General features: G+C 35.8%; 2 protein-coding genes across 7 annotated transcripts in view; one reads left to right on the top strand and one right to left on the bottom strand.

The window, feature by feature from the left end:
* Nucleotides 1-14,326, top strand: part of HPGDS (hematopoietic prostaglandin D synthase) — a 45,924-nt gene extending 31,598 nt beyond the window's left edge. For 2 of the 4 annotated variants that reach the window (XM_019741098.3, XM_019741099.3), the window contains 5 exons: nt 664-756; nt 4,482-4,591; nt 7,426-7,752; nt 12,149-12,247; nt 13,806-14,326. In XM_019741098.3, the coding sequence (XP_019596657.3) occupies nt 664-756; nt 4,482-4,591; nt 7,426-7,752; nt 12,149-12,247; nt 13,806-13,970 (794 nt within the window). In that variant the 3' untranslated portion in view covers nt 13,971-14,326. The remainder of the gene's footprint in view (nt 1-663; nt 757-4,481; nt 4,592-7,425; nt 7,753-12,148; nt 12,248-13,805) is intronic. The other 2 variants (XM_088791946.1, XM_074323457.2) reach the window with 1 other exon arrangement.
* A 3,864-nt stretch (nt 14,327-18,190) lies between these two features.
* SMARCAD1 (SNF2 related chromatin remodeling ATPase with DExD box 1) overlaps nt 18,191-22,733 on the bottom strand; it is an 86,059-nt gene continuing 81,516 nt past the window's right edge. For all 3 annotated transcript variants that reach the window (XM_019741131.3, XM_019741130.3, XM_088791943.1), the window contains one exon: nt 18,191-19,545. In XM_019741131.3, the coding sequence (XP_019596690.3) occupies nt 19,484-19,545 (62 nt within the window). In that variant the 3' untranslated portion in view covers nt 18,191-19,483. The remainder of the gene's footprint in view (nt 19,546-22,733) is intronic.

Genomic DNA, 22,733 nt, shown 5'->3' with positions numbered 1-22,733 from the left:
TATTTTTATTTACCTTCAATTTAGAATTTTTCTGTAATAATATATTGCTTTCTGACAAAAATATAATAGGCTTAGATAGCAAAACTTTGTTTTGCTATCTAAACAAAGTAGAACTTACAGATAAAATATTAATATGATACCTGGTATGAGTCTGTCCTGTTTTATAATATGCTTGCTGCCTTACTATACACTTCAAATAATCGCTTATCAAAAACAGAATTTTACCAAAATCAATATGTAAGTCAAACTCTCCATATTCTTCAGACTATAGTTCTAAAGAATAATTAATGTGATCCTTGATTGATGCCACAAAAATTAATGAAGCTTTAAAAGAAAGGTTTTTTAACAAAAGTAAGCTTTTTAAGAAAGGTTTTAGAAAATTAAGTAAGCATATGAGATAATCTATAGTATTATATAGAGTACCACTGCAAAACTGGGTTTAGACACAGTTCCGTCACTAACTTTATAGCAGTTCTTCTAACAATCTTTTTTTTTTAACTTACAAAACGTAAAGAGAGCACTTAGTGTCCCTTTTAGAATAAGTATTCAAGAATTCCATGACTTTAAAAATCATTCTGCGTTTCCACAATTATCAGTAAAAATGGAAGTATTATAACTCTTGATTTTATTATGGAAGTTGATTCTTTGCTCATTTATTTTAAGCTTTTCCATTTGGCAAAATCCCCATTTTGGAAATCGATGGACTTAAGCTTCACCAGAGCCTAGCAATAGCAAGATACTTGACCAAAAACACAGGTAATATGTTTATTGCATTTTAAAATTTTGGATAACTGAAAAAAGAAAGGATACACACACACACCATGTTTCCTCGAAAATAAGACCTAGCCGAACAATCCGCTCTTATGCGTCTTTTGGAGAAACATTAAGACCCGGTCTTATATTACATAAGACCCAGTCTTATATTAATTTTTGCTCCAAAAGACACATTCAAGCTGATTGTCCGGCTAGGTCTTATTTTCGGGAAAACACAGTATATATTCAGTATTCATTAAATAATTTTATTATTGAACATTATAGTGCAAAGAAGAATGGAATTAAATGCTGGAGAAGTATAAATGTACCATCTATGCCACTTTAACTCTCCATGAGTTTCCTAGACATCTAATTTTATTTTATATTGCCCACAGCCACTCCTGCCCCTCAGCTCCTTGCCCCCAATCTCTTATCGGAATTCAGCTGAAAAAACTGGACAAGTATGTCTGAAACCACACTTTTGCTACCATGTGTATCGTAAGTTATCAGAGAAGATTAACAGGAAATCCACATGGCATATGAAGTTTGAAATTCCTCAGACTATTTGAATCATATTCTCAATGTTCTCCATCCTAGTCACACTGGAAAAACTAGCAAGGTTGTATTTGCTTCCAATGAGTGCCATATGAGGCATCCTAAGTTGGTAGTTGGCTTCTGGAATGTTTTGTAAGCACCTGCTTGCATCCATGGCAGTGATGAGGAGAAATATAGAAAACTGTTAGTTCTTGTCTTTGCTGGATACCTTTTCTCCCATCCTATGTTCCTTTGTCGTCTATCTCCCCTCATACTTCCCTAACATTCTTTTTCAGTAAAAAGCTACATCTGGCTTTTTTTAATAGTCCATTTCTTTCTAATCCATCTGTAGAATCTCCACGCCCCACTCTCAAACCTATCACCCTCCATGCACACCACAACCACTATAACCCAAGACACAAACACATGGTTAGCTCACAAATAAAATGGACTATAAAGACTAGACCTTTATTTTTGAATCAGTTATGTGTGTACATTAAAAATACAAAAATTTCTGTTGCACTAACATATTTCAACAAATGAAATTTTTTGGAAGTTCAGAGGAGATAGATTTTAATTCTGACTCTACGGAAATTTGACTTTGAAGTGAAAATAACATTTGAGTTGAGCCTTAACTAGAGGATACCTAGAATTTCAAGAGGAAGACTTGGACCCAGGCAGTGTTTCTCAAACTTTATGTGTATCTGGATTGCTTGGAGACTCATTAAAACACAGATTGTTCAGCCTCGACTAGAGATTGTGATTCAATAGGCCTGGGTTAGGGCCCAAGAATTGGCATTCTAAATAGTTTCCTAGATTATGCTGACGGGACCAGTCCATAGATCTCACTTGGAGAATCTCTAATCTATACCATCCCAGGTAGAGAGAAAATGGCATTAGAAAAAGAAAAGAACTTCAAATTTGCAGAATGGAGACGTAAAAAGAGAAACAGATAGAAAAATAGATTGGCATATGGTTAGAAAGATTCAAAGTATGGATGTCATTCTTCAAGCAAGTTTTTTAAAAATGGAGATATAATTGACATATAATATTACATTAGTTGCAGGTGTACAATATAATGATTCAATATATGGATATACTGATAAATGATCGCCACAGTATATCTAGATAATATCCGTCACCACACAGTTACAAATTTGTTTTTATGTGAGAACTTTTAAGATCCACTTTCTTAGCAACTTCAGGTATACAATACAGTATTATCTATAGTCACCATGCTGTACATTACAGCCCCAAGTCTTTCACCCATTTTGCCCACTCTATACCCTTTGTCCCTGGCAATAATCAATCTGTTCTCTGTATTGATGAGTTAGGTTTTTGCTGTTATTTTTGGGGGTTTTCTTGTTTTGTTTCCACATATAAGATTCCACATATAAGTGAGGTCATACATTATTTATCTTTCTCTGTCTAACTTCAATTGTAGGTTTTTATGCAGAAAAGCCTACATAACTATAGCTATGAGTTTGAGAAGATTATACTGGTTATACTTTGTATTTGATAGGCTCATGTGTGAAGGACATACGTTTGGATGTCATTGAAATAGTTCAGACAGCAAAGGGAAAAAAGAAAGAGTGAGGAAAAAATGAGAAAGGTTGTGGAAATAGAATCATCACAGGGACCAGAAGACAGTATTGGTAAGTGAAGGGCAGTCTATTTGACCAGGAGAGTCAGGGCAGGCATACGACAGCTTGGACATGGTTTGTCATTCTCATAACTCCTTCTCATTTTCCTCCTCCTCTTCTCTAAGACAGGAAGGAAGGAGGGAAGGCAGGCAGGCAGGAAGGAAGGAAGGAAAGAAAGAAGGGAGTTCCTTAACTAGGAGTACCCTTTTCAGTATCTGTCTCCTCCAGTCAGCCATAAGTGCCATGCAGACAAGAAATTTATCTCTTCCGTTCACGGCTGTAGCCCCAGTTGGGGTATGTCTGCAGTTGGAGCCCAGTAATCATTTGTTAAATGAATGAAGAAGGAAGAGCTGGTGGGAAGTAGGATGTGATGACTCCATTTGGGATTTTTTTGAAGGAAGTTTAGGGGCCAAAAGAATTCAAGAACTATCCAAAACGAGGCTGAGAATATGGGCCTAGAATTTAGGACTCAAAGTGTTGATATGGAGTCATCTGCATAAAACTGATAGCCAAAAGCCTTGAGCATGAAAGTTAAAGTGGGGATGAAAATGAGTAAAGAGAACCTAATAATAGGAGGGGCTTTTCAAGGTCAAAAAGAAAAATCAACCTCTGAACATCACACACAAACACTACAGATAATTTACAGAAGAACTGTAAATCACCAAAGCATTTTCTTTCTTTTACAGCTTTGTTGAGGTGTGTATGACCTACAATTCTCTCATTGTCAGTGTACAGTTCCTTGATCTTTAGTAACTTCACACGATTGTATAAAAGCAATCTATTTTAGTATGCTTCCACACTGCAGAATTTTAAATCGACACCAGTGAGAAAATATTTAGGAAGACCAATATTTGTTTAGCAAAATGATGATCAATGAATGGCAGGAAAGAAAACAAACAAAAAAACCTCTATTATTTTAAACTTGTAGTTTCCAGTATGAACACAAATGCTCCTGACAAAAACTGTCTGGAAAACTGAAAAGAATTCTTTTTGCAAAATAAATGAAAATGTATATACAAGTTATTTATTGTAGTATTGCTTGTATTAGCAAAAGATTGGAAGCAGACCTAGTCAGCTGAGGCTAAATAAATTTAGCACTTCTACTTAAAAGAGTCCCATGAAGCCGAAAAAAGAGCAAGGATACCCTTAAGGGATTTGTAAGGAAAGATCTCTAGGATATATGGGAGAGGTGCATATTGAGTGGGATATTATTTTTATTTTCGTAAAGAGACAATGGAAGAATACAAAAGAAACTAATAAAAGTGGTTATCAATATGGTAGTAGGGAAGGGAGCAAAATGAGGTGGATGGGGGCAGGGGTGGAAGTTGGTCTTCCTGGGATACTATGTTATATTATTAGGTTGATGCAAAAGTACTTGCTGTTTGAAAGGTTAAAAATAATTGCAAAAACCTCCATTACTTTTGCACCAACCTAATATTTTGATTTTTTGAACTATATGAATATATTGCATATTAAAAAATTAATGTCAATATAGTAAATTAAATTGAACATATTTGGGGGCATAAAATGACCTTTTTCTCTGTTGCACAGATTTGGCTGGAAAAACAGAACTGGAACAATGTCAAGTTGATGCTATTGTGGATACATTGGATGATTTCATGTCACGTTTTCCTTGGGCCGAGAAAAAACAAGACATAAAAGTAATGTAATCAGTTTGCTATTACTGCTATTAATCAGATTCACTTGCCAGACATTATGTTAGGTGCTTTTTAAGTCCCTTTTTATCAAAGTTAGACCTGTAGTTTGAAAATATCAAGTTATATTGAAAAGTTTAAAGCAAAACACTGTGATTCTCTGCCCTAACCTCTTCACAATGGCTCCTCTCAGATGCAATCCCTTTTCTAACCCTTTTAGCTGTTTCTATAGGATTTACATATCTCCATATTTCTATAGCACATATAAATATGGCTTACTGTGATTCACTAATTTTAGTTTCTGTGGATTTCTTATTATAGTAATAAGAATTTAACTCTTACATAGTCATTCTCTCTGCTTCCTGTTCCCCCAAACTGCCAATGCAGTGATATTAAAACTTTTTTGGTTAAATCAGTATTCGGTGAATACATTAGTTTGCCCATGAAAACATTATACAGAACTGTGCCTTGCAGTATGTTTTTGATTATATTTCCTTTCTTATTTTTACCCTTCAAAGTTACTAATTGTTTTTTTTTCCCATTTGTTTTTATTCTTTTCACTTTTATTGTTAAACCTTCCCACACTATCCAGTAGTCGACCAGTATGGTTTTCCTCAATGTCAATAATACGATAAGCTATTATTTCCATTATTTTCTTGGTGATAGCTGGCCAGAGACGTCCATTCTCCTCTGTAGAATTGTTTAGCTTTTCTGTACCACCATCATTATCAAATTTCCCGTCCCTGCCATCCCAGGGATCTCTTTTTTTTTTTATTTGGAGTCCTGTCTCCTAGATGCCATCCTCTGTCTTTATTTCCTTTATTTGGGGGCATATCCTCCAGTATTTCAAAAGTTAAAATGAAGGCTTGATGCCAGGAGATATGGTGATAACAGTATGGATCTCTCTCTCCTCTGTGTCTCTGGTTGCACTAGACATGTGGTGCACAGTTGTCATCCTGCAATTTTTATCATCATCTTGGATGATTCTCTGGATCCTTTCCTGGCTTCATTCTCTTGGTTTCTGTCCTTGTTTTTGTGGGGCAACTCTCCAGGAGCTTACCGAGCATAGGAAAATGTTTGGGGCCTTATTTGTCTAAAAACTTTTTTATCTCATCTTCATACTTGTTTCATAATTTGGCTGGGTATATAATTCTATGTTGAAAAGCAATTTTTCTTTAGTATTGGGAAAACATTTATTTATGGTCTCCTAGCAGTTGAGAAGTCTGAATCTAATCTAATTACTGACATTTTGCATATGACCTATTTTTCCTTCCTCTCTGAAAGCTGGTAGACCACTTGTCTTTGAGTTCTAAAATTTTGCAGTAATTGTCTTAGTATGATCCTCTTTTCATAAACTGTGCTATCTCTTTTGCGGGCCCTTTAAAATCTGGGACTCATGTTTTTTAATTCTAGGAAATTGCCTTTCATTATTTCACAGGTAATGTCCTCCTCCTTTCTTTTCTTTGATCTGTTAAATTAAAATTACTATTATTCAGATATTTGATCCTTTCTCTATTTTTAATCTCTCCTTTTGTTTGTTTTTTGCCATTACTTTCAGGGAGAATTCTTCAATTTTATTCAACAATCCTTCTCTTGAGGTCTAAACATCTGATATGTTTTTAAATGTATAAGGACTCTTATTCTACGATGCTCTCTGTGTTTTTTAAAAAATATTACTTCATATTTGGTTAATTGATACAATATCATCTCCCTGCCTATTGTATGTTTGTTTAAAGTTGCCACTTTTCCTCTTTGTTTTGGTCTCTGTCTTTCCCCAGGAGTCATACCATCCTTTATTATCCATGACAAAAAGTAGGGAAATTAAAACGTTTACTCAAAGCTCTCAGCATGTGGATGGGGTTTGCTGATTTTGAGCATCATGAGGCCATTTGGAGGTACTTCCCAATATCACCATTTTCAAGTATCTGCTCTTACACTAGAAAGAGTCCCTAGAGAAGACTTTCAATCTTTTGCCCAGAGATATAATGGCCTGGCTGCCAGTGTTCTAGCAGACAAGGAACAAAGAGAAGGCTGTCTCAGAATTTGACATTCAGCATACAGATATTCATTTAATCCCCGTTTTTTAATACATTATGTATGAGGACTCCCAACCCAGAGACCATCTACACCACCCTCTCTAGCCTTCTGCTAAGGATGGCGAAGAGGCAGGTACCCAGCAGTGTAAAATCAAGGAGGAAGTCTTATGCCAAAATGACTTTTTTCCACAGCTTTTCACCCATCCTCATTTTATCCCCTTCCTTACCTCCTTACCCCCAATTCTAGATATTATCCTGGCATTTCCTGAACTATTTGAGGATTTTATGGGAATAGATGATGCTGGTTTTTGATTTTCCCTTTGCAGGTACTATTCATCCATCTGCTTTACAGCTTCAAATTCTGTTTGCTTGTCTCCTCTCCAATATTCCACATACGGTTCTGTATTTTCCAAAATATATATACTGTGCTTTTGGAACTATATACATATATATGTGTGTGTATGTATATATATACATATACACACACATATATATACATATATATGTATATATATACACATATACACACACATATATATACATATACATATATATATACATATATATACATATATATGTATATATATATGTCTCAAATCAAATCCGTCATCTTTATCCAGAATTGTAAATAGATCTCTTGGTTATTCTCCATTACAGACAGATCCTCGTGGTTTCTCTTAGGGCACTCATGATAATCTGTACTTTAAAATATATTGACTTTGTCTCCTGCAGTAGAATGTGTCATGAGAGTGGGACTCCTGCCTGCATCATTCGCTGGTGCGCCCCACACCTTATGTTTTGCAGGCACTGGATCCCTGTTGTGTGAGTGGTAGAAGAGCCAAGCTCCTCCAGCACCATGTGCAGTGCTGCTCTGCCCCTTTACATGGATTATCTCAGTCAGTGCCCTTATCCTCCTGTGAGACAAGTGCTTTGTATCATCATGCTCACTTTGCCGATGAAGAAACTGAGAAGAGAGTAGCTGCCGAGGTCACACAACAAGTCCGCCCAGCCCAGAACTCACAGCCTCACCATCTACACATACTTTCTCCCAAATTAGTGACTCATCCCAAAGCATCCGTTTGGGGAGAAACAGTTGTTATCCTTATTTTCCAGAACGTAAGGTTATATAGGGTAAGTCACTCGCTGAAGGTTATTCAGCTCGTAAGGCATATACAAGGAATTCCAGTCCCAGTCATTCTGACTCAGACTCCATGTTCTTAACCACTGGGTGTGAGACCATAGTGCCAGCAGCTGTTCAAGACAGCTGCACACGAATATTATGTACATGTCATAGCTTAAGGCCTGCATCCAAAAGCTACAGCAGCACAGAACAGATGGCCGTCTTCCTTAATTTACTTAAGCATATTTATTCTAAATACTGTTTATTTAATGAGGACGTTCTGATTTGAATAGAGATATTTAAAACATAAAGGTAGTCACATTCACTGATTCCTTGACATAAATGTAAGGTGTGTGGTGATGCACACACACGACTAACCAGGACCAAGTCTTAAAAGCTCAGCTTTGATGATAGAGACGATACACCTGGGCTCTGTACTCAGACTGCCAGGCTGCCAGTAAATCCTGATTCCCTTCTTAATTCCTTATCAATAGTTTAAATTCTTTGTTTGTAAAAATATCATAGAATCTACTTTGAAATATGTTAGGAGGTTTAAATGGTAGCATAAATATTAATGGCTAGGTAAAGTGTTCAATAAACATTAGCTGCTATAACTAATACAGTGTTATCATACAGTCCAGTGCTTGTTGTTTTCCCTTCTGTTTGTTAAACATGGCATCTGTATTTTACATATCCTTATGAATGCATACAAGTAGATATATGAATCCTGATTTAGAAAAAGAAACAAGCTTTTTTTCCCACACGCTAAAAATCTTCGCTGATTGGCAGTCTGTCAATTTATGGGCTTGCCCTCTGTATTTTCTCTGTTTTGGCTGAGGCTCCAAACAAAGGCCATTTCACAGAGGAAAATATTCTTTGAGCATTCATGGTAAGAGTAACACTCTACCTTTATAATAGGATAACAACGCTCTTACATACCACCTACCACAAAACAAAGTTTAACAGAACAAAATCCAAGCTCATGATAAATCATATGAAGGGAGAACATGTTGCAGAAATACTGCAGATAGTTACAGACTGTCTGATTAATAAGCAGAACCTGGCTAGCATACAATGAAAAATGCATAGTGCTTTTATATTTTGTCGCCTAATCTCCTTGTAGTGGGTTGCATTGCTGCCACCTTGTGGTCAGGTAAAATTTTCAAACGCAGAATATTGGTGCAGTAAAGACGAATGGATAATGAAAAGAGTCCTCTTATTACATGTGCTTTTAAAAATCTATCAAATACACATAATTATAAAAGTTTTAGTATTGGTTGCTAAAAATTACATTTCCAATTAAAAATTAATTTAGATTAATTAAAAAGGCAAAGTACGTCTCAGGACATTGGTCACCCACACTGACAATTCTTGAATTTACCACTAGTATTTCTTTGGTTATGCAATGTATCTGTTTCAGTTTCCTCATCTGCAGAACAGGGGTCGGGGTAGGATGCAGGAGTAGGGCTGAAGGAATGCTAGTGGCCCGTTTCCAATACTAAATGATTTTGGTAGTGTGGTTTAAAAACAATGATTTGGAGAAGCACAATCTTCTTTAATTCCTATATTAATACTATAGCAATGATTTCTCAGGGGGCAAAAACCTCCTGCAGTCTGACTCTCTGGAGGAGGTAGCACATTTCTGAGTACCTCAAATACAAGAGTGGCTGTCTAGGATTTATCAGGAAATGCATTTTAAAAAGTACACATCTGGGAAGAAAAGGATGTATAACCAAATTTCATCTTATCTTATTTTGGTGAGTATTCTTTAAAATGACTCTTAAATACTAATGATTACGTTGTTTGGTTATGTACATTTTATTAGACTAAGATGATTCACAAAACATGTAAAGAGAACCTGGGCTAAAGAAGTCAATAGCACAGACATAAAATTTCTATTTGGCACTGCATATAATGCAAGTATCGGTGTACCTTAAGTTGTGGAAATGCACATTAGAAAAAGTAACAAAGTTAACCAGGTGAGCATATAGAAGTTTTTGGAAAGCTGTCTAGCAGCTACATCCCGTTCTGTTCAGCTCCCTCCTGTTTCTAGCTATTCTGGGATAGCCAAGTTGGCCATTGTCTTTCCAACTGATGCTAAACTAAGCTGAGCTGCAGGAAGTGCCACACAGCTCTGGGCACATTGCCTCAGCTCACAAATTCTGAGTAAGGGGCAGAAGGACTCACACTGTTTTAATTTAAAACTATGAACGTATTAACCATAGAGAGAGAGAACCTTAGGTACAAAGATGGTATATAACAGTGTAAAGTCAAAATAATAAGCTTTCCAAGCTTCAGTTTGCAAAATCTGGCAAATGTTTGTAAATATGTAATGATGCTTTTGCAAACAACTCTACAAATATAAGGCATTATGTAATAGTAATTGGTATTACCTAGCTAAGTCATAATCGTAACTGGAAGTAAATCAGCAAATTGGTGAGGTAGTTATCAACTATCTGACTTACCTTAATAAAGACTGGCTTTTATTACAGGCGTACCTCGGAGATATTCTGGGTTCCGTTTCAGACAACTGCAATAAACTGCAATAAAGAGATTATTGCAATTAAGCAAGTAGCAGATTTTTCAATGTCCCAGTGCATATAAAAGTTCTGTTTACATTATACTGTAGTCTATTAAGTGTACAGTAGCGTATGTCTAAAAAAGTGTATATACCTTAATTTGAAAATATTGCTAAAAATTACTAACCATCATCTGAGATTTTGGCAAGTCATAATCTTTTTGCTGGTGGAGGGTCTTGCCTCAATGTGGATGGCTGCTGACTGAACAGGGTGGTTGTGGCTGAGGTTGGGTGGCTGTGGCAATTTTTTCAATAAGACAACAATGCAATTTGCCACACAGATTGACTCTTCCTTTCACTTGAATACTTAAAGGCCATCATAGGTTTATTTTTTGGCCTAATTTCAATATTATTCTGCATCTGTCTCAGAGGCCTGAGGGTGGAGCAGTCAGAACACACACAACATTTATCAATTACGTTCGCCGTCTTATGTGGGCACAGTTCTGGACACCCCAAACAATTATAATAGTAACATCAAAGGTCACAGATCACCATAACAAATATAATAATACTGAAAAAGTTGGTACTGTTATTACAAATATAATAATAATGAAAAAGTTGGTACTATTGAGAGAATTACCAAAATGTGACACAGAGACATGAAGCGAGCAAATGCTATTGGAAAAATGGTGCCATAGACTTGCTCAACACAGGGTTGCCACAAACCTTGAACCTGTAAAAAAACATGCTGTCTGCAAAGAGCAATACAGCAAAGCACAATAAAGTGAGGTGTGCCTGTGTAGGTCACTTATGAATAGCAATAAATGACACATGGTCAGACTTTATAATATTTTTAAGTCTGAATTACATTTCACATCCAAAATACAAACCAGCCAAATTTTTCATATATAAACAAATACTTTGCACCAAGAAATCGGCCATGAATAAATTATTTGGTCTTCAGAGATTCAAGCAAAAACACAAGGACAATTTTTTAAAAATGGATATATTTGTTAAATTTTTTTGGTAAGGATATTATTTGGTTTGTAATATTACCTTACATAATATATCAAAAAGAGGCACCTAGATGATGTGTTTATAGATGATATTCAAGGCAGACAAATATACTGAGGCACAATATCAAGTCAAAGAGAGAAAATTCATACAAGCCCCAGAGCATAATGATTCAGTATGGATTACTTCCGTTAAGTGTAATGATGAAATGAAATACTGCCCCACGGGGATGTAAAGAACAGCATAGGGAATATAGTCAATAACACTGTAATAACTATGTATGGTGTCGGGGGGATGAGACTTATTGGGGGAATCATTTTGTAAGTTATATAAGTGTCTAATCACTGTTGTACGCCTGAAACTAATACAATACTGTATGTCAACTATAACTGAAAATTAAAAAAAAAAAATTAAAAAGACTGTCAAATTAGAGAAAGCTAACCTTCCTTATAAAATAAAATTTCTTTACCTTCAGTTATTATTTAACTTTAAAGGGGGTGAGGCTAAGAAAAGTGAGAATTTTAAAAGTGGAAAAACATAATGGAATTTTTATTAATAAAAAATTAAGATAAAATCATTAAAAGATTTTATGGGTAAAACATTTAGTCATAATATACAAAGAAACTATAAGAACTAGTGACAAAGTATTTATTTTTTAATCCATGAGTAATAAAGGGATGACTAAGATCTAAGAAAAGTTAGATCTGAATCTCAGTAATGTCACACCTTAAAAAAAAACACACACACACGCCTAGCTACTTCTCTTCCTTTCTGAACTCAAGTAGGAAAATAAAGATGGAACTCCTCTTCTTCAAATCATACTATTTATTTTTCTTCCTATTATCCTTAAAGTGATCATTTTCTCCCTCTCCTAGAAGCAGACGTTTAATGAACTACTTACGTACGATGCACCTCAGCTTCTGCAAGATTTGGAAGCATACTTAGGGGAAAGAGAGTGGTTTATTGGTAACTCTGTGAGTATGTTTTACATCTTAAAAATATGACACACACACACACACACACATATATATATATATATATTCTCTGTGTGTGTATATATATATACAGCAAACATCAGTGCATATATATAAATGTATGTATACCTCATACCCGTTCATTTCTACCCATTGACTCAATAGCCTTTCTGAAAATGTTCCTCTCCCTGCCCTATGAACAGTTTTGATGGACTTATTTTTTTCCTTCTGTTTTCTACTAAAATTCCTTTGTAAACTTTCTCCTGAACGGTCCATGTCTCAGCCCTCTCTCCCTTCCTCACAGTGTTCCACACACACTGGTGTTTTGTTTCTCAGATACCAGCCTTATTCCCACCTAAGAGCATTTCCACTTGCTGATTCCTCTGCTTGGAATGTTTAATCCCGAGATCGCTGCATGTCTGGAACCCTTTTATCATTCAAGCCATGGCTTAAATGTCACCTCTTAAAGGTCTTTCCTCCCTGATCACCTGAGAGTCCCTCTCACACTTTTTTCTTCATCGCCCCTCAGTTTGCATGTTTGACTGTCTTCTTGCTCCTAAAATAAAAGCTGCATCAGAACAGTGGCTTGCATAACATGCTCTCACTAACCCCAGCACCTAGACCCGCACGTGGCATACAGTAGGTGCTCCACAATGTGTTGACCAAACTCTGAATCTCTAATAGACTCTCCTGGTTGACTCTCTAATAGACTCCCCTGCTCCTTTTAGTAAGCAAGTCATAAAACACTAGCCATAAGCATTATTAAATTCCATACAAAAAGAAAATAGCCCACATTTAAACTTCACTCTGATGGATGTCCAGATGGAGCCAAAGTAATGTAATCCCGATTAGTTTCTAGTCACAAAGGAGGAACAAAAAAAGTACACAGGGAAGGACCAGGCTGTCATCACCCTAATAGCGGTCAATCTTAGGGTTCCACTTATCGTCAGACACCCATGTATTATGCCTTCTGATGTGATGCAATAGAACGTGTGAGGCAGAAATATTTAACTTGAAACCGTGAACTCTCTAGGGATAATTTGCACTCTATTGCTTTACACTCTGCAGTGTGTAAAGAACAAGGTAAACAAGACACAAGTTACCCAAATCCTGAAGACAGGACATTGTGCAGGTCTACTGTGGGATCCTCCAGCATTCAGTGGCATAAAAAAGGGGTACTGTTGTGAATTAAGAGTTCAAAGGCACAACCAGGTGAAATGCCTGGTCCTGGAAACGATTCTTTGTCCCACGTAAAGTATTGGTTGGGTATTCGATAGGTGAAAATGTAGTCAGAGAGGAGCAGATCCATCAAGTTACAAGTGTATGTACTGTAACATTTCATTTTAACAAAAATGCATGAACACACAGGAAAAAAACCCGATACAAAGAGGTGTTAATATTAGTAATTTCTGGGTGTTGGGAGTATGGTGTTAACTCGAATTTTCTATCACACATATTCCACTTTTGTAATAAAAGATTGTTTTGGATTAAAAGAAACTTTTTTAGATTAAGAAGTTATGCCTTTTACATTTAAATGGAAAATTTTCTTTTAAACTAGGTAACTTGGGCAGATTTCTACTGGGAAATTTGCAGTACTACACTTTTGGTCTTGAAACCTGACCTATTGGACACCCATCGCAGGCTGGTGATGTTAAGGAAGAAAGTCCAAGCCATTCCTGCCATCGCTGACTGGATACAAAGGAGGCCCCAGACCAAACTCTAGGTGATGCCTGTTGCCTCCAACTTCCTTGTTCTTCACAGTAAGGCTCCCATCAGATAAGACGCTACATCCACCTGCCGTGGTCCACACACACTCCCTCAACTTTGCTGCTAGCTATTGTCAGCAGATCACTATGTAAATAGGATGCACAGCATGACGGATGACCAATGTCACTTCTTTCAAAGCTTGTTAGTGATTGATAGTTAACTGCAAATGTTGTTCACGCAGACAATAGTGTGTAGTAGCAGTGCCTGCTTGTTTCTCAGTGATAAACACATTTGACATTTTACAAAAATGGATATTTGAAAACGGGAACTCACCAACGAAGACAAAAGTACAATAAAGAAAGGACAAGTTGATAGTGCTGGTGTGAAATTCAAATTGAACAAAAGTGGAAAGAGCTGATAGTGGGAGTGTTGACACTGCTGCAGTTCAAATGGCTCTAGATATGCAGCCAGAGAAACTGGTGAAGGCAAACTCAGCAACATAAATGAGGAGGGTGGTGTGACAAAGATGAAAATATCCCAGAGGAAGGGAGACTGGTGTAAAACTTCATATTAAAAGAACAGAAATCAAAAGAATAAGATGACAAGCCACAGACTGAGAAAAAATATTTGCAAAAGACCTGATAAAGGTCTATTATTCAAAATACATAAAGAGCTCTTAAAATTCAACAACACAATGAATAACCTGTTTACAAAATGAACAAAAGACCTGGGCAGACACTTCATCAAAGATATGCAGATGGCAAATAAGCTTATGAAAACATGTTCAGTATCATGTCACTAGGGAATTGCAAATAAAAACAATGAGATACCACTACATACCTGTTGGGATGGCAAAAATTTTAAGCATCATCACCACCAAATGCTGGCAAGGATGGGGAGAAACAGGAACTTTATTCATTGCTGTGACAAGAATGAAAAATGGTACAGAAACCCTGGAAGAGAGCTTGGCAGTTTCTTACAAAAGTAAACATACTCTTATCATACAGTTCAGCAACCGCACTGTTGGTATTTACACAAAGGAGTTGAAAATATGTACACACAAAAATCTTCTGCTCATGGGCATTTGTTGCAACATTGTTGATAATTCCCAAACTTGGAAACAACCAAGATGTCCTTGAGCAGGTGAGTGGATACAACTGCCGTACATTCAAACAAGGGTGTATTATGCGGCACTAAAAAGAAATGAGCTATCAAGTCATGAAATGACAGGAGGAAACGTAAACGCATACTACTAAGTGAAAAAAGCCAATCTGAAAAGGCAGCCTACGATATCATTTCAGCTATTTAACATTCTGGGAAAGGCAAAACTATGAAGACTGTAAAAAGATCAGTGGTTGCCAGAAGCTAAGGGGGAGGGAGGGATGGATGAATAGAACTATAGAGGATTTTTAGGGCAGTAAAATTATTCTGTAGGATCCTACCATGTTTCCCCGAAAATAAGACCTAGCTGGATCATCAACTCTAATGTGTCTTTTGGAGCAAAAATTAATGAGACCCGGGTCTTATTTTACTATAATGTAAGGCTGGGTCTTATATAACATAGTAACAAAACATGACATACCAGGTCTTCTATTAATTTTTGCTCCAAAAGACGCATTAGAGCTGATGGTCTGGCTAGGTCTTATTTTCGGGGAAACATGGTATATTGGTAGATTCGTCAAACCCATCAAATGTGTAACACCCAGAGTGAACCCTCATGTAAGCTACAGACTTTGGGTGGTTATGTCAGTGTAGGTGCAGGTACTGAAACAAACATACCCTTGTGGTGTAGGGTGTTGACAGTGCATGTGGTATATGGAAACTCTGTACTTTCTGCTCAGTTTTGCTGTGAACCTAAAACTCTAAAAAATAAAGTCTATTAAAAGAGAAAAAAAGAACAGAGGTATTTTGTGTCATTGAAAGAGTATAATAAAATGTTGGAAACTGATCCAAATTTAGAATTATGACAATTTTCCAAAGTATTAAAAAAAAAGTTTGAACATAAGAAGGTACTGTTCAAACTACTTTTTTGACAAAAACTTTGTCACTGTTTCTAATATTTTATTGTACTCAATGTTTTACTTTTTTCATGTATAGATTTATAACCAATGTTTTTTTAATGTGTTGACAAAACTTTTTAATCACTTTCCCCAATAACTATTTTGCAAACTTCAACTTCCACTCATTTTCACAGCCCCACACTACCATGGAAAGCAAGAACTCCCAGTATAAACAAGTTATTTCAATACAAACCTTCCAAATAACTATATATTTAGATTACCCTTAACCTACTTTAAGCCATAATTATATTAGAACATCACATTTTAGTTCAATTTACATGTTACTATTATTAATATTGGATTGTTTAGCTCAATGTCATGTTCTATACGGAAACAGACTAATGATACTTGGCCTTACACCTGAAATGCAAGGCAGAGGAAGGAAAACATAGCTGAGCAGACAAAAACAGGGAGAGGGTGGAGGGTGAGGGGGAAGAAAGCAAAAAGGAAAAGGAAAGCCCAGCTAAATACGATCTTGTTTAAGGTGATTCTTTCTTCTCAACAATGTTCTGAAATGGGGAAAAAATGTTAAAATATTTTATGCCTTAAGGATTACACATAAATGCAAAGTGTATTTTCCAAGTACCTTGCTTTTTTGGATCATATTTTCTTATCGTTAGTAAATAATAGGTTATAAGCTGTTAATAAATAATAGATTATAAGTAAATCTCATTGCAAAGTACTCTTATCATGTTATCAAGGCAGTCTAAAGGAAAAAAAAGTATCTTTCACAAAAAAAATTTGAGTAATACTCTGGATTATGAAGGTAGTAACTTTTCTTCATTCTTATGTATATTCATTTTCATGCACATTGATTACATTCTGACAAACTTTAATAAAAACAGAATTTAGTAAAATGCAATCTTATCTAAAATTATGAAAATTCAAAATAAGATCAGACCCACTTGTTTACACAAATCATAATTCAAATATGAAATGCAGCCACAGCAGATTTCATAAGGAAATACTTCATTTCAATCATAGCATCACCACAATCTTTAGGTCACCTATTTTCACTGAAGGATAACACATTTCATTATCCCACCCTGTACCCAAATTAAATGTTTCCATACTGAGCAATTGAGAAAGAATATGAATAGATCAGAGCAGAAACTAAATTGCATATTAAAATCAGAAAAGAAAAACATACATTTGGGGAAGAAAAAGTGAAAAGAATCAATTCCTTAATTTTATGGACCATTTAAGTGTCTTACTTAAGGTCACACAAAGGGAAACCAAATCTGATACTCCTATATAACCACTATACAATAACATAAAATTACTTAATGTTGCGATACAAATATCTCCTGGCATAAAGTTCAAGTCCATGGGGTTAGAAATAGTTATGAAAACACATAAAGCATGTCTTCCATCTCTGTGTGACTTGTATTAAAAAAGTAAAAGCTGCTTCAGGTGGTCAAGATATTTTCGCAACTGTGGCCTCATATGCTCTCTCTACTGATAACGGAGTCTGATTACCGACCTCAGTCCAATGAAGGGACTAATAAGAATAGACCCTAAGCAATAAATTCCCAGTTTATTGAGAAATAGATAATACTCGTATTAAGCACATGATATGACTGCATTTGTGCTCAACAATATATATATATAGTTTAAGGATAAAGGGTTAGAAACTTTTAAAAAGGGTTTGAAAATACAACTTATGATCACAAATATTTTTATTAAGCCCAAGACATAATAAAGCATTACAACTACAGATGTAAAGAACCCAACTACAGTTCATTGAAGATCAAAAGATGGATTTTGTAAAGAACCCAACTACAGTTCATTGAAGAGCAAAAGATGGATTTAACAACAAAAGAAATAGTCTATCATTGAAGATACATTAATACAGAAGTTACGAGAAATCCATTAAAAGATTTTAAAAGGTAATACTCCCAATAATTTGACTAAGTGATTTGGGTACTATGATGCAGGGGGAGGTAGTAGTATCTGCTGATTCCTTTTAGCCTCATTACACTAAAATATATGGACTATGTGCAATATACCTTCAAGATTGGGTAAATCTACGGGGTCATGAGTTTTCAGTCTAACACCTGCAGAATCACTGTAAGAGCTAGCTACATTAGCCTTCTAACTCCAGAGGGTTATAGTACCTTAGCATCTTAGCAAGTCAGGATGCCCTGAAAGTATAATCTCCAATAATTAACAAAGCTTTCATTTATAAATAAGTTTATTTATAATGATATTTACATAATAAAAACGAAACACATGAAACTCACAAGTTATACAAAGAAACTGATGTGTAATAAAAACAGCAATATAGACTGACAGGCAAAAATTTAAAGAAAGATTTAATAAAGAGCTAAATATCAAGTAGACAACTTTACTTCTAAATTTCACTTTGTCACCCACACTGAATTGGAATTGAACAATGGCTCTCTCTTCAGGAGGTCCTGTACTGGCAATTCTGGAAACTGATAAATCATATTTTGTTAAGAATGTAAAGGTAATGACCCATTTCCATGCGGTACCTAATGCTGCCTTAATACAAAGTCACATTCAGTATGCTTTGAAGTGAAAGAGCCCGTTCATCTGTTGTGCCAGGCTGGAAAAATGTCACCAACATTTTGCTGATGCATGGAGATGTGGCGGGAATAAACTACTATTTAGAGAGTAAAGAGAACTGGAGCAGAAGTGACTGGGCAACAGTTTCAAGAGAAGCAAAAGCCAGGAGAGGCAAATCAATGAAAACATGCACAAGAATAGGCAGAGTAATAATAAACACAATTAGTGCCGCTGGGAAATGAACAGAAGGAATTAATCCATGGAGCAAGGTAAGGGCTTCTTTAGTTACTATTCCCTGGAAAACAACTTAGTGCCTAGCCAAATAAATTTGTTTTAACAGAAGTACTCGGGAGGACCTGGGGGGTGTTAGTATATGGAATGCCACCTTTAGATTCAGGTTGAGTTCTTGTTGACAGTGGTGAACATCTGCTTCAAATAGCAATAAAATGAAAACTATACCATCTATACAGCTGCATTCTTTAAACTAACGTAATAAAAAAGAACTTCGAATGAGACAAGCAAAAACAAGACATAAGCATCATCAAATAAGGCACATGTAAAAATCTACACACATTATCCAGTGAAAGACAATATATATATATTTGGAGGTAGAAATAATTACAAAAATACTGACATTTCTAAAGCATTAGCATATTTGTTACAAACAATCACCAACTAAACCCCATTCAGAAAACTGTTTTGTAAAATGATTATTCAGTATCTTTAGGACTACATATTTGTGGCTTTTTTGGAAATTTCACATATGAGCATTGGGAGAATTCAGTTAGTGGCAAAAAAGTTGTCCATACTATGAGAAATGTAATATGGAAATTATAAAAAGTTATAAATGTTCATAAACCCCATGGTCATCATAATGTAAATGTCCTTGAGTGCACCAAGTTGATATTTCCTCATCAATCAGGAATTCACAATTGTTATTTCACAGGCCCATTGACGTTTTTAATAATGTGGCTATATCTGCTGGCATGCTCCCTTCGTCACCTGTAGGTCAGAAAAGTGGCATTAAAATTTAATAAAATATTTTATGAACTATATTCTCTCTCTCCAATTTTCTCTACCGTTGGAGAATTCCTAATAATCTTGCAAGGCCCAGTTTGCTTCAGTGTCACGCTCTGTTAAAGACCTTCCCAAATCTGTGTAAAACAGGGCTACTTCCTTCCTCTGTGCTCGTGTGCCTACTGACAGCACAGCAATCTACAGTTAGGTTTCGGATCTGCTATACATAATATAAAGATACACAGACATAGATAGTTCGGAGCATATCTTCATATCCACATAGTATTTACTCCTCTAGTTTGCTAATAAACACATATATGTAACAAACTGAATGCTGAACACAGGACAATAGAGCTCCCAATCAATCACACCAAAGAGACTCATTTCATCTACACGCTTATTTCCAGTCCAAGGATACAATCACTGATTTCCATTTAACTGACACATTGAAATAAAATCTTGAGTACAGCAATCCCCGTTGAGGATTAAAGTATCCACTGTAAATTATCTTTTCCCAATGTTTGCCCCATATTTCAATTAAATGGGACTCTATTATCTAGGTATTTATCCAGGAATTATTCAGGATTTTCTAAGATGTGAAAACATCTTATCTGTCAAGGTGGCACAGAATCTAGTCACCCTTGATTAACTCAATCACTCAAATTGTTTTTTAGAAGAACTGATTTATTAGTTTACAATAACATGGTAGTGCTGACAATTTATAAATATTTGGACATTTGTAGCTATGAACAATTTTATAAATTAGATGGGGCTAAAATGTAGCAAAACTCATCACCTTTATCACCTCTCCCCTCCCCCCAGTTATAATCTAAAATTATGAGAGTACTTTTATCTATCCTTTCAGTGAAAGTTATATGCACATGAACACAAACTAGTGCATAAATTCTCATGGAATTCACTGACACCCTTGCCTCCAAGGTCGGAAAATAGCCCATGAAATCTAGATTGACACTTGTCCTAAAACTGACACCATGAATAATTGGGCAAATCCAGAATAAGACAACAAGCATACAAAGCCACAAGACAACAAGACTCTCCAAAATTCAGTATTACTAGGGATGCAGGAAGAGAAGAAGGAAAGGGTGGAGAGACTGTTCTAAATTTAAAGACACTAAAATAATACAGTAAAATGCAGGTGTGAAGTTTCATTTGATCTTGTTTTGTTTTTTACAAAAAGCTATAAAGTATTAAGAGCATAATTGGGAAAAATCCAAATGTGGACAATATGTGATAATATTTGAAATTACTGTTAATTTTCTGGATGTAATAGTAATATTATGGCAATTTAGAGGAACATGCAGAAACATTCAGCATTAAGTGTCATGTCTATGACTGACATTAAAATAGTTCACTAAAAAAAGGTAGATGAAATAAACACTGTAAAATGTTACAATTGTTGAATCATTGTACTTTTTATTCATGCTATGCTTTCAACATTTTTGCATGAAAATTTCCATAATAAAAAAAATTTAAGTGGTAGATAACTTATTAATATAATTGTATTAAGGGAGATTAAAGGAAAAAACCCACACAATTCTTATTCTAAAGCAGTGGTTCTCTGACTTTAGCATGTATCAGAAACAGTAACCAGTTTATAGTGTCCTTTCCCTAGTTTCTGACTGCGTTGGGCTGGAGTTGGGCTTGGGAATTTACAATTCAAACTGGCAATTTCCCAGGTGGTGCTGTTGCAGCTGGTCCAGGGGCTACACTTTGATATCCACTAAGGCAAGTTCTAGAAACACAAAAATCCGACAAGCACATAGGAGAGGAATCATGGTCTTTAATCTTTCAGTTTCATGGGAGAAGAAGCATACAGAAAACATAAAGCACATACATGCTATATTACAAATATACCTTTTGTTTACAGAGGAAACGAACTCACTGTGAGAGATGAAAAGAAGGGCATACTTGTACTCTTATCAGGGTCAGTGTCAAATTATTTAAATGAAACCAGGGGCAAAGCCAAAGACAAAATCATTATACACAGTTAAGAGATTAAATGAAAGACATTATTGTATCCTCATCTACCCAATAAAACACTTACTGGGAACAACTGATACATAAATAGCATCAGTATGGTAAAGGAGGAAATTTCCCACAGAAGGGAAGAGTGATAACTGAGGGAAATTTTCATAACTAAACATTTCAAAGCTAATGGCCTAAGAGCATAGCTAAAATAAGTTGCTATTTTAACACACACCAGGTATGAAAATAACAGGTAAATTTTCAACTAAAGAAATTTATATAAATGCAAATAATTTACATAAATTATGACTGGAAATGACTGACATACATATCACCTCTGCTCTCATGTGAAATACCATTAAATGCCATGGGGGGACAAAGGGGGGGGCATTAAACATAAAGAGAAAGAACTGAAGAAAAAGAGAGCAGTCGAGAGAGAGATCTGTCAACAAATTTTGGAAGATGAAACGCAGATGGAAGAATGGAAGCTGACTTTAGCAGAATAGACACAGCAAAAACTAAAGTGCAGGCAGGTGGGAAATGCAAGGCTACTGTACATCATGCTCAGAATCCCCCTCACCCCTAGAGCTCAGGATGTGGAGGTAATGGGTACTTCTGAAAGGTGGGGAACATATGGAGGTAAAAAGAGATTGATGGGTAGGACACCTAAAGCCTTCCCATCAGAGCCAGTCATCTGCCCCAAATATACAAAAGGTTTACTCTTCGGAAAATTTGAATCAAAGAAACACTGGATGTGGGGATAACAGAGGGCTGTGAAACTGCAGTGGGAATAGGAAAATTAAGTATTTGAATAGGACAACACTCCCACCCCCACACTCCCCCTCGGCTCTGAGAATATAGTCAGTAGGCTTATACTACACCTCTCCCACCACCCGCACTTTGCAAAAGATTGGAGAACATAGCTTGGGGAAACAAACTAACCCCTGAGAAATGACCTCTATTTTATTTTATTTATTTTATTTTATTTATCTATCTATTTAATTTTTTTAAGGAGGGTGCAGCTCACAGTGGCCCATGCGGGTATCAAACCGGCAAGCTTTGTGTTACTAGCTCCACACTCTATAACCAACTGAGCTAACCAGCCACCCCTAACCTCTCATTTTGAAAGATAGTTAAAGATAGTCGGGAGTCTGGCAATCAAACAGCTCAGTCCCCGATTAATTATT

Source organism: Rhinolophus sinicus, chromosome 1, assembly GCF_057876585.1.
Source record: "Rhinolophus sinicus isolate RSI-liver-muscle chromosome 1, RSI-T2T, whole genome shotgun sequence".
Taxonomy (NCBI): domain Eukaryota; kingdom Metazoa; phylum Chordata; class Mammalia; order Chiroptera; family Rhinolophidae; genus Rhinolophus; species Rhinolophus sinicus.
The sequence above is the reverse complement of the archived record's forward strand: the minus strand, read 5'-3'. Positions and strand labels throughout refer to the sequence as shown.